Source organism: Urocampus carinirostris, chromosome 11 (genome assembly GCF_059441175.1).
Source record: "Urocampus carinirostris isolate Australia breed hairy pipefish chromosome 11, RoL_Ucar_1.0, whole genome shotgun sequence".
NCBI classification, from domain to species: domain Eukaryota; kingdom Metazoa; phylum Chordata; class Actinopteri; order Syngnathiformes; family Syngnathidae; genus Urocampus; species Urocampus carinirostris.
In genome coordinates, this window is record NC_142359.1 from 5,233,914 (window position 1) to 5,246,387 (window position 12,474).

Here is a 12,474-nt window from a genome sequence, read left to right on the forward strand (position 1 = left end):
TCGTCTTTTTCCCTCCCTTTTTAAAAAAAACACGAAAAAAACAAAAACTTACCCTCTTTAGCCATTTTGTCCTTCCCGTGTGCCGCGGTCCCTTGTAACCCGGACTAAGTCACCTCTTTTCCGGCGTCGCGGACTCGGGCGTCCCGCTTCGGCCCCCCGGATTTCGACAGGCACCCTAACTTCCGGGTTTTTCCCTCATTAAATTACTTTAATTATATACTCACCTGGAGGAATTAAATCCATTTTTTGGGAACTTTTTCTTCTTTTTCACCGACAATCATGAGCGGACGCGGGGACGAAGCTGGTGAGGGCTCCCAGGAGCCCGCATGTGCCGCGGAGCCCCAAAAGAGGAAACCGGGGAGACCGAGAAAACTCCAAAAAGTCAGTATGAATTCGCTTCTATATTCTTAAAATTAAAACAAAAACTTAAATACAACGTATCTCACATTTTAATCAATTTCTTATTCTTCATAGTTTCTTCTAACCCACTTTGTAAAAATCGACTGAAAATATAGATGCTTGGGTTACGTCTTTTAAATCATCTCTATTTACTGTAAAGTGAAACTTAAACCCTCAAAAACAAAACAAAGCGTTAAAAAGACTTCTTAAATAACTTTTAGGGTCCAAATTCGAATCACATTAGACGAGGCAAACGCAACACTGACGATCAGTGGGACTCCATTTGCGACATGCTGGCTTTTTAAAGCAAAAATCAATTTTCTACTTTAATTTTAAATGATTTTTAGCTTATATTCAACAGAAATACCATGTTTTGGGGAGAAGGGGGGGCATGTACATTTGCAAATGATGCTTTTGTAAGAGAAAAAAGAGACGAGGGGAAGGAATGTGTCAATGTGAGTGTTTTAAGTCATTTACAAATTTGCTAAAACATTGTTACAATTCTTAATTTTGGATGAAAACCGGTTATTGTGAATAACTTCAAATTGGGGAAATAGCGGCTTTACGTTTCAAATCACGGTTTCCTAAAAAAAAGATAGATAGATAGATAGAGAGCAAGAGAGAGAGAGAGATAGAGAGAAAGATAGAGCGAGAGAGAGAAAGATAGAGACAAAAAGAGATATATAGAAAGAGAGAGAGGGAAAGTTAAGAGAGAGAGATAGAAAGAGATAGAGATAAAGAGAGAGAGAAAGAGAGAGAGAGATAGAAAGATAGAGAGCAAGAGAGAGAGAAAAATAGATAGAGAGAGAGAGCAAGCGAGAGAGAGAGAAAGATAGATAGATAGAAGAGAGACAGCAAGAGAGAGAAAGATAGATAGATAGATAGATAGATAGATGAAGAGAAAGAGAGAGAAAGATTTAAAGATAGATAGAGAGAAAGAGAGAGAAAGATAGATAGAGAGAGAAAGGAAGAGAGAGAAAGATAGAGAAAGAGCAAGAAAGATAGATGGAGAGAGAAAGTGAGCAAGAGAGAAAAAGATGGATAGATAGATAGATAACTTTATTCATCCCCGTAGGGAAATTCACAGTTCCAGCAGTATCCTTGCGTTGAAAAATAAAATAATACAATAAAAGATATAGTTTAATGTGGCTTTTACTCCCCCGGGTGGAGTTAAAGAGCCTCATGGCATAAAGAAGAAATGATCTCAGTCTGTCTGTAAGGTTTAAACGGAGTGTTCGGAATTATTAAACAATAAAAACAACAACTCTGTTTCGCAATTTTTAACTCTTGGTTCAAAATCTAACTTGAACAAGTGAAATTTGGGTAAACAGCAGTTTTGGGTTTCAAATGAAGGCTTTCAACAGGACCCAATTGCGTAACGTCAAGGAGTGTGATGGAACCTTACCCTGTTCTACAAATCTTAACTCTGGATTAAAACCTTACCTTAAACAATTCAAAGTTGGGGAAAAGCAGGTTGTGTTTTGAAATTTGACTGGTATCGCGTGGATGGATAAGTGTGAAGTACATCATGATATCAATTTGAGAGTGCTTTAGTAGATAGTTCCATGTCGAAGTGTCCTTGGGCAAGACACTGAATCCCTAATGCGCCCAATAAGCAGGCAGGCCTTGCATGGCGGACTCCCTATTGGTGTGTGAGTGTGTGTGTGAATGGGTACTGACAAAATTAAGTACTCACTAAAACTAGCACAGAAAATGCCCATTTCTTTTCAAACCTAAAATCGTATCGAAATTGTAATACTGGTTCCCGGCTCCTCCGTGTTATATGTCGAAGTGTCCTTGGGAAAGACGCTGAATGCCTAATACCCCCAATATGCAGGTAGGCGCCTTGCATGGCTGACTCCCTATTGGCTGACTCCCTATTGGTGTGTTAGTGTGTGTGTGAATGGGTACTGACAAAATTAAGTACTCACAAAAACTAGCACAGAAAATGCCAATTTATTTTCAAACTGAAAATCGCATCGAAATTGCAACACTGGTTCCCGGCTCCTCCGTGTTATATGTCGAAGTGTCCTTGGGCAAGACACTGAATCCCTAATGCCCAAAATAAGCAGGTACGCGCCTTGCATGGCTAACTCCCTATTGGTGTGTGAGTGTGTGTATGAATGGGTAAGTGTGAAGCAGATTGTAAAGCGCTTTGGGAGGTCTTCAATGACTTGAAAACCGCTATAGAAATGAAGACCATTTACCATTTAGCATCTTGATTATCCTCAAAACGTTTGGAGGCTGACTCCCTATTGGTGTGTGAGTGCGTGTGAATGGGTAAGTGTGAATCAGATTGTAAAGCGCTTTGGGAGGTCTTCAATGACTTGAAAACCGCTATAGAAATGAAGACCATTTACCATTTACCATCTTGATTATCCTCAAAACGTTTGGAGGCTGACTCCCTATTGGTGTGAGAGTGTGTGTGAATGGGTAAGTGTGAAGCAGATTGCAAAGCGCTTCGGGAGGTCTTCATTGACTTGAAAAGCGCTGTAGAAATGAAGACCATTTACCATTTAGCATCTTGATTATCCTCAAAACGTTTGGAAGCTGACTCCCTATTGGTGTGTGAGTGTGTGTGTGAATGGATAAGTGTGAAGCAGATTGTAAAGCGCTTTGGGAGGTCTTCATTGACTTGAAAAGCGCTATAGAAATGAAGACCATTTATCATTTAGCATCTTGATTATCCTCAAAATGTTTGGAGGCTGACTTCCTGACTTGAAAAGCGCTATAGAAATGCAGACTATTTACTGTGAGGTTGAATCAGATCCATTTTTAAAAATCTTACACATTATGACGTTTTTGAACAAGTAGGTAAAATTAACTTTTGCAGGAATGCACACATGAAACGCAGTCGGTGTTTGAAATCGAATCACTGAATAAAGACAATTCTGTACTGTTCAAATTAAATTGAGATTCAGGTAAAAATGTTTGCAGCCTGTAATGCATTAATACATAAATATGCAAATACAGTATTGGAATCACTTGTTACCTTTTACACACATTGATAATGGGTTTATCATTTCTTCCTCATGCCATGAGGCTCTTTTACTCCACCCGGGGGAGTAAAAGCCCACATTAAACCACACCCCCACATTGCATATTACCAGTGTGTATTTGATGTAGCACTATTTAAATACTCTATATCAGCACGTTATATTGGGTATTTTTGTATTCTATATCTTATATTTTATTATTGTTTTATTTTCAACACAAGGATACTGCTGGAAGTGTAAATAAAGTATCTATCTCTCTATCTATCTCGTACAGGACTGGTCATGAAACTGAAATAGAAAAAAAAAGAGAATTATTAAAACATTATTAATCAATCTTGAAAAGATGTCGTCCAACACCCTAAACCAAGTGCATTACGGGTGTTCCTTGACTATATGTTTATGCTAAAAAGGATTATACATTAAAAGTGGAGTATGTAGTTAGAGGTGTCCTTGAAAAGTTTGAAAATAAATAATTTCTCTATGGGTGGATGCTAACGAGTACATGCTAATAGATAGCAGCTATCTCAAGGTTTCTTCATTTTCCTCATGTTGAGGTTTTGAGTTTTTCCTTGCTCTCATGTAGGTTTCAGATCAGGGGTTGTTGTAGTCTGTAGCTTGCAATAGTATGTGGTCTGTGCAGCCCTTTGAGACTGTCCCTTCTCAAGGTTTCTTTATTTACCTCATCTTGAGGTTTTGAAGTTTTCCTTGCCCTCATGTAGGTTTCAGATCAGGGGATGTTGTAGTCTGTAGCTTGCAATAGTATGTGGTCTGTGCAGCCCATTAAGACTGTCCCTTCTCAAGGTTTCTTCATTTTCTTCACGTTGAGGTTTTTGAGTTTTTCCTTGCCCTCATGTAGGTTTTAGATCAGGGGATGGTGTCATAAAAGTCTGTGGTTTGCAATATTCCTTGGTCTGTGCCGCCCTTTGAGATTCTTTGTAAATGAAGGCTATACAAATTAACATGACTTAACTTGACTTGACCTCATGTGCGGTCCTTGTCAAGGTTTCTTCATTTTCTTATGTTGAGGTTTTTGAGTTTTTCCTTGCTCTCATGTGGGTTTTAGATCAGGGGATGGTGTCATAAATGTCTGTGGTTTGCAATAGTCTTTGGTCTCTGCAGCCCTTTAAGACTCCTTGTAAATAAGGGCTATACAAATAAACATGACTTGACTCATCTTGAGGTTTTTGAGTTTTTCCTTGCCCTCATGTAGGTTTTAGATCAGGGGATGGTGTCATAAAAGTCTTTGGTTTGCAATATTCCTTGGTCTGTGCCGCCCTTTGAGATTCTTTGTAAATGAAGGCTATACAAATTAACATGACTTGACTCGACTTGACCTCATGTGCGGTCCTTGTCAAGGTTTCTTCATTTTCTTATGTTGAGGTTTTTGAGTTTTTCCTTGCTCTCATGTGGGTTTTAGATCAGGGGATGGTGTCATAAAAGTCTGCGGTTTGCAATAATCTGTGCTCTGTGCAGCCCTTTGAGACTGTCCCCTCTCAAGGTTTCTTTATTTACATCATGTTGAGGTTTTTGAGTTTTTCCTTGCCCTCATGCAGGTTTTAGATCAGGGGATGGTGTCATAATAGTCTCTGTGTTTAGCCCTTTGAGACTCTTTGTGATTAAGGGCTATACAAAAAAACACGACATCACTGTAAACTAAGTAAAGGTGCACAAAAAAACTACAAACGCTGTGTGCGGGTCTCTTGGAACCATAAAGTTCTGACCAAATGGAGGACCACCCCCGGCAAATGAGAGTACGCTTGAAAAGGAACTCGCACAAGGGGTTGCCCAGTGTGTGTGGTGTGAGTTGGGGTGGTGTGCAAGGAGGGGGGAAGGGGTTTGTGGGCTCACAGCTTTTGTTTCCTGTTCTCCACACCCTTGTCATCTTACCCCCTTCTTTCCTCCAGGAGCCGAGCGGGGAGCCCGTCCCCAAGCGACCGAGGGGCCGCCCCAAAGGAAGTAAGAACAAGGGTCCTTCTAAAGCCGCCCAGAAGGTGGGTTCCAACACCTGAAGGACACTCATCCAGGATATGAGACATGTATCATTTTTTATACTGAAAAAAACGTTACTGTTTTTTTGAACATCGCAAACGTGTCAAAGGATATAAAATTAAAGAACGTCATAATTATAGTTTTAATGGTTAAGGAACCTAAATGACTTCCATCCATCCATCCATTATCTGCACCGCTTATCCACAGTAGGGTCGCGGGGGTGCTGGAGCTCATCCCAGCTATCTTCAGGCAGTGGGCCGTGCTGCCCATATAAGTAAACATCTCATCTCATTAGCTTTACAGCTTATCCTTATTAGGGTCGCGGGGGGGGCTGGAGCCCATCCCAGCCATCTCCCGGCAGTGGGCAGGGGACACCCTGAACTGGTTGCCAGCCAATCGCAGGGCACACAGGGACAGACAACTCACTCGCTCAGTCACACCTAGGGACAATTTGGACCGGCCAAGTAAACATACATATAGAAATTAACCAGACCTTTTTAAAAAAGAAAAAAAAAGCGTTGCCTAATATTGTGATGTTAGAACAATCTGTCAGGACCAGAACGGAGACCGGACCCACTTGCGTTGTGTTTCTCTCAAGTTTTATTGGAAGAAAGAGAAAGGGTTGCGCCCACGATCTGGGGATTGCTGGACACGGGAAGCAGGTCGCTCTGAACGTGGAAGTGGGACTTCCGTGGCGAGCAATGGCGGTATCAGGAACAGAAAACGGGTCAGTAGCCGGGCAGAAGAGCAAAAACGTGGTCAGGATCCAAAACGGGTCGTAAGACGGGATGGGAGAGCAGAAGTGGTCAGGATCAAAAACAGGTCGAAGCTGGGGGACAGACAGGAGCAAAAAACAGGTGGGAGTCAAGGTCGAAAAAAGCTTGCCTAGTGTAAACTGAGGTTCGTAGACGGACTGACAAAAGGCGACAGACAGTAATGGATTTAAATAGGGACAGGGAGCCAATCAGAGTCCGAGGCAGTTGGCGCCAAAGGAGCGGGCGCAGGTCATTCACATCAGTAATCATGACATAATCTATGAATCTGGAATCAGATCCCAGTCGATTTGTGTCCTGTTTCTGAAATCGTGTTTCCCGTTGGTATTTCCTGTCCGGTATTGTTCCCGTTGAGTTTGTCCTGTTTAATATCGGTTTCCAGTTTCGTTCTCGTCCATTTTTGTCCTGTTTATTATTCTCTCCAGTTTTCGTTCCCATCTAGTTCGTCCTGTTTAATTTTGATATCCTGTTTCAATATCAATCCTGTCTGTCCCGTCCTGTCCGATATGTGCTCGGGCAATTGGTATCGATCTCGTCGGCCTCTGGCTTCCTGTCTTTCCACGCCAGACCGCTGCCTAACGTGCATGACTCCCAATTTCCCGTGAAATTAAAGCTTGTGTGAGAAACGTCATGCATTTGGGTCCTGTTCCTGTTCCGGTTCTTGACACTTACTGCCAAGCACTATCAAACACGCATAATGATTAATTAAATAGGGTATTATCTTTCCCTTTGACTATCAGATGTCCATTTTAAAAATGTAACAGCTCCAACTGAGACTCCTGTATAACAAACTAGTGGATCGTGTATTGAAATAGGACCCCAAAATGCAAAAAAACTGCACTTTGACAAACAATTTATATCGGAGTTTCAGATTGATAAGTAGTATTGCGATACTCCAGCTTTGTATGAGATTTTTATTTAATTGCACATCTCTCATGATCTCAAATTCTGTTTCCTACAGAAAGCCGAGGCCACCGGGGAGAAAAGACGCAGGGGGAGACCCAGGAAATGGGTAGGTGTCCATTGCTGCGTACTAAAAGTAAAATGTCATTTTCAAAATGATCAGTCCATGTTGAATATTGTGCTTCACAAGGGTAATTTGAGCTTACTGTTAATTTTTCACAATAATTACTATTAGAGTTATGAGAGGTGAAGTAGCTCAATACGTGAATAAGTTTGTTATTGTGCCTCTGGGAGGTTTTAGAAAGGTTATTCCTATTTATATTCAGACAGTGAAAATGTTTAAATCTAAGCTTAAAACACACTTCTATTCTATAGCTTATGAATAACTTATATTTTATGTTGACAATATCTGTGTATTATTTGCCCTCATGTAGGTTTTAGATCAGGGGATGGTGTCATAATAGTCTGTAGTTTGCAATAGTCTTTGATTTGTGCAGCCCTTTGAGACTCTTTGTGATTAAGGGCTATACAAATTAACATGACCTGACTTGACTTAACTTAGAGTGGTCCTGTTAGTGAGTGAAATATCAAATCTAAAAACTTTAAAATCAATTTTGACGCTGAAAGATCTTCTATCAGCTGAATCGATATGTCTTAAAAATAATTAGATAGTGTTTTGGAATCTCCCGGTAAAAAGTGGCTCGGAAAGGATCAGACTTGTTGTCAATTCACGTTTCTTTGTGACGCCCTTAATCACAAAGAGTCTCAAAGGGCTGCACAGATCAAAGACTATTGCAAACTACAGACTATTATGACACCATCCCCTGATCTAAAACCTACATGAAGGCAAATGATACACAAATATTTTCAACATAAAATATAGGTTATTCATATGCTATTGAACAGAAGTGTGTTTTAAGCTTAGATTGAAACATTTCCACTGAGGTTGCAGATCCAATCTCAGGGGGAAGAGCATTCCACAGCACCGGGGCCCGAATGGAGAACGCTATCGAACCTGCGGATTTCTTCTTGGCTCTCGGTATCACTAGAACACCGGCATTTTCAGAGCGAAGGCTCCGGACCGGAACATAGGGGGACATTAAATCTGGAAGATATGAGGGAGTAAGTCCATGCATGATTTTGTATACACCTGGTACATACAAAATCATGCAAAATCTAGGGACAATTTGGACCAATCAACTTGCCATGCATGTTTTTTGTAATGTGGGAGGAAACCAGAGTGCCCGGAGGAAACCCACACAGACATGGGGGTGAAAAGCCCCTGAAAATTTAATGAAACAACCAATCAGATCATCATATTATCAAAGTCCATCCAATCAACAAAAAAATGCATTTAATTTAAAAATAGATTAAAACAATTAGCATGAATTAGTGTTTTAAGAAACAATAAAATGAAAATAGTATAAATCAAATAAACCAAAAGAACCATAAAATCACATCTTAAGCTAATAGGGAGCCAATGCAGGTTAGCTCAAATGGGGGTCATGTGATCAAACTTTTTTGTCTTAGTTAAAAGCCTCGCTGCAGCATGTTGTACCAGCTGAAGGCTCTTGATTTTGGACTTCGGGAGACCGGAGAGTAGGGCATTACAGTCATCGAGACGGGATGAATTATAATCTCCACATCCGACTGAGAATGTAGACATATTCTTCATGTGTGTTTGAAGGGACAGATTGGGGTCAAATATGAAACCTAAATTTTTAACTGAGTCACTCTGGGTGATACTACATTTTTCAATGTTCAGAGCAGTTTTTTAAAACAAGTCACGGCATTTAGATGGACTTGTCAACTTTCATCTATTCACTTAACCTCTCTCAGGTTTGTGTTCCATTCATACCACGTTTTAACTGCCGATAGATGGAAACGTTTGAGAAGGAAACCAAGGAACTTTAAGTCAATGATATTATGACCTCGTGTTGACTTCCTCTCATTGAAAAGACTTCTGTTAGCCAGCAGGATGTGTTGGCTTGCTGCCTGCTTTTAATAGATCTTGCAGAATGACTTCTGGGGTCATTAAATAGGATTATGTCACCTCAGTGCTTCACCTAAATGTGCTCATGAAGACCAGAACCCCCAACTAACCCATCCCCCAAAAGGTTGCCGTTATCAGTCAAAGAAAATGTTTACCTTTGTGTCTGACCAGAGGAAAACTGAAAAAAGGCATTTGACAGCTTGAAGGCCTCTGTGTTTATCAGCGCCAAAGTGACAGGCATGATTGATAGCCCAAGGAAATGTAGTCAGAGGTGCCACCAGGAAATGTGTGCAAGGATCGGCTGTTTGCGTGTTCATGTGATTCCACATCTATTTTTTTTCCTCCACTGCTCTGTGTCCTGAGTCTTAATGGGAAAGCTGTATTCGCCAAACCCTGTTTTGTTACAAGCCAGAAACGGACACAGGACCCAAAAGCGTTCGTTTTTACTCACTTTTATTATCGAAATAGAGAGCAGTGCTTGCTTCAACGATCCGATGATCGTTAAGACACGGGTAGCTGATGGCAGGAACGCGGAAGTGGCTCTTCCATGTCGAGCGAGGATAGTCGTAGGCAGCGGGAAAAATGGTGGATAGCTGGGACGGGGGAGAAAGGGCGGTAACGAGTCCAGAAAAGAGGTCGGCAACAGGTATCAGGCAGGAAACAGGTCGATGGCCGGGACGGAAGAGCAGGGCAGAAACAGGTCCAGAAACAGGTCGGCAACAGGTATCAGACAGGAGAAAACGGGGCAGGAGAATGTCTGAAGGTACAGAGCTTGCCTGGCTGAACGCGTAGGTTCGCAGGACGGTCTGACAGCTTCCTCCTGGAAGCCGGGGGGTTTAAAAGGAGTCAGGGAACCAATCAGCGCTCAGGGCTGTTAGCGACAACGGGGCAGTCGCAGGTGCCTCGAATCAGCATTCACGACATGTTTATCGTAAAGAAAGGTAAAAACCTGCTGTCTTGTAGAGAGACTGTACACAGAAAAGTATGCAACCGGACAGCTGCCTGTGAAAATGTTTACGTAAGCGAAGTGAGGAAGTTCATTACCAAGCAACAGTCCCAGCAAATCAGTTTCTCAACACAGCTGCAAGGACACCGATGGACCGTTGGACTGGACTGATAGCAACCGGTTGAAGTTTGCCGCTATGCTTTGTATCTCGTGTAGTTTCTGTTGGTGTCTGCATGTCCCAGGTACATGCACCTCCACCTTAACGCCCACGCATCGACCTTGACATCAACTAACAGACTGTCTGCTCTTTAGATAACCACTTGAAAACTAAAAGGAATTTCCTTTGAGTAGATGGGTGTATATACAAATAGCCAACGTAGGCCACTGACGTATTTTTCATAAAATGAAATAAAACTTAAAAAAGAAAACTTAAATTCTAATTTGCTGATTCAGACCACATTGTTTGATGTCTGAAAATCTGTCACGTGTGACGCTGCACTACCCCAAAAATAATATCCAGCTCTCTTTGAGGGTTGCACAGTGTTCTCGTTTGCCCGCTTCCCTGCGTCCTAGACGCATCCTTTTTGCTGGGGACGCATAGTCTCAAATCAACGTGCGTCCCTGGGACGCAACTTTTTTGACACCAAATTGTCATTATTACCCGATTAAAATTTATTTAAACAAAGATTTACCGCACTCCAAACTTTTCGTCAGGCAGATCCGGAAGATGTTGTTTTGGTCTCGCGGTTCGAGTTTTGGTCTGCACGCCAATCTCGAGTTGTGTAGTGAAAAGTCCGTCTCTTTTTAGAGAACCGGCTTTTTCAGCTCAACTCATTCAAGAGAGCCGGCTCTCAAACGGCTCACTTGCTTTGATGCATTATATTACGAATAATGATGTTGTATAAAGAAGTCAAGAAAAAAAGGAAGTATAAAAGGAGAAAATGAAAAAAAGACAGGTTTGTCGTTATCCCTTTAATCGGTATATTACCAACTATAATTTGATGCAGAAAATGAATTAATAGTTTGATGATTAAAACTGAATGAATATATAGATTTTTATTATATATTTGTCACCGATTTACAATTTCAACCTCGATAACACTAAATTTTGGGGAGCCATAGATCTCTGTTGGGACCCATAGATTTTGGAGCATGCGAGTCCCCGGGAAATCTGGAGCTATTCCTAGCTGACTAATCAGTCAGCTATGCAAGACATTACATATTCAGTAACCGAAGGATATATTAGTCACAACACATTTTTAACATGGAAATTCATTCCAAAACCGAGCATGACTCATACAGTTGCCAAATAAATGTTTAACATAGTCAGACTTTGATGCGCCGCAGTCCTGACTCACTCCAGACCAATGTTCTGTGTAAGCTCCGCGCGTGCGCAATGGCGCACTGCTCGCACATTCTCGGCGCACAAGAAAATCTAGCCAGCGCACAAAAATCAGGGCTCGAAATTGCTAATTAAGAAGCGAATTATGTCAAAGTTACAGTGCATGAAGGTAAAAATGCATGGGTTCCCCTGACGTTGTGTTCTAAATGCGGTATTTTGAAGTCAATGTCGAACGAAGTTGAGTAAAGTCAGTAGAGTTTTTCGAGAACCGGCTTCTTCAGCTCGGCTCACTTAAGAGAACCGGCTCTTTCAGGTCCCAAAAGGCACATCAGGTTGTTTTTGCTTCTTTAATCGCTACACGACCAAATATTATGTAAAATTGTGCACAAAATGACTTAAATGAAGGGGGGAAAATAGATCAAAAAAGAAAAAAATACGAAAATGAAAAAGTAGTGAAAAACTGAGAAAAAAAGAAACAAAAGGAAGAGAAAAAAGAAGGAAAAATTGAGAAAAAAAGCCAGAAAAAAAGAAAAGAAAGAAACAAAGAAAAAAAGGAAATAGAGAACAAAAATAAAAAAGGAACAGATAGGAAAAAATAAACACAATGAGATTTTTTTAAAGGAATTTAAAAGAAATGGAAAAAAAAACAGGGAAGAAGAAGAAAAAGTCTGTGTTGCATTCAAATAATTTCCAATGATACCAAGTCAATCTTGTTGCCAACATTGTACATCCACTAAAAAAATGTGATTGAATACAGTTCTGTATCTTGCAACCGACGAAATAAGCCCCCAAAATGTTAGTATTATGCGACAAAAGATACCAGGAAAAAAAAGAAATGGAAATCTTGTGAAAGAATTGTTGTAAGAACAAATGACGTTTGTAGGCCGTACAACCTTTGCAAAAATACATTAGTCAATTCATTTAAAAATGAAAACTAATTTTGCATTGCCGGAAATTCAGCAAAAATGTAACTTGATGTCAAGTTTTGGACATGTTTGATCATAATGTAGTTGCCACACTTGGGATTGCCGTTGCTCACTGTTGTTTCAAATGAAATGAAATGAAATGATCTGCATTTATATAGCGCTTTTCAAGTCAATGACTTCCCAAAGCGCTTTACAATGTGCTCCACA

At 40.7% G+C, this 12,474-nt stretch overlaps 1 protein-coding gene across 1 annotated transcript in view; it reads left to right on the forward strand.

Moving 5' to 3' along the window:
- Positions 1 to 12,474, forward strand: part of hmga2 (high mobility group AT-hook 2) — a 47,417-nt gene continuing 34,943 nt past the window's right edge. The window contains exons 1-3 of the mRNA XM_088348123.1: positions 1 to 381; positions 5,300 to 5,386; positions 7,119 to 7,169. Of these exons, the coding sequence (XP_088204249.1) occupies positions 280 to 381; positions 5,300 to 5,386; positions 7,119 to 7,169 (240 nt within the window). The 5' untranslated portion in view covers positions 1 to 279. The remainder of the gene's footprint in view (positions 382 to 5,299; positions 5,387 to 7,118; positions 7,170 to 12,474) is intronic.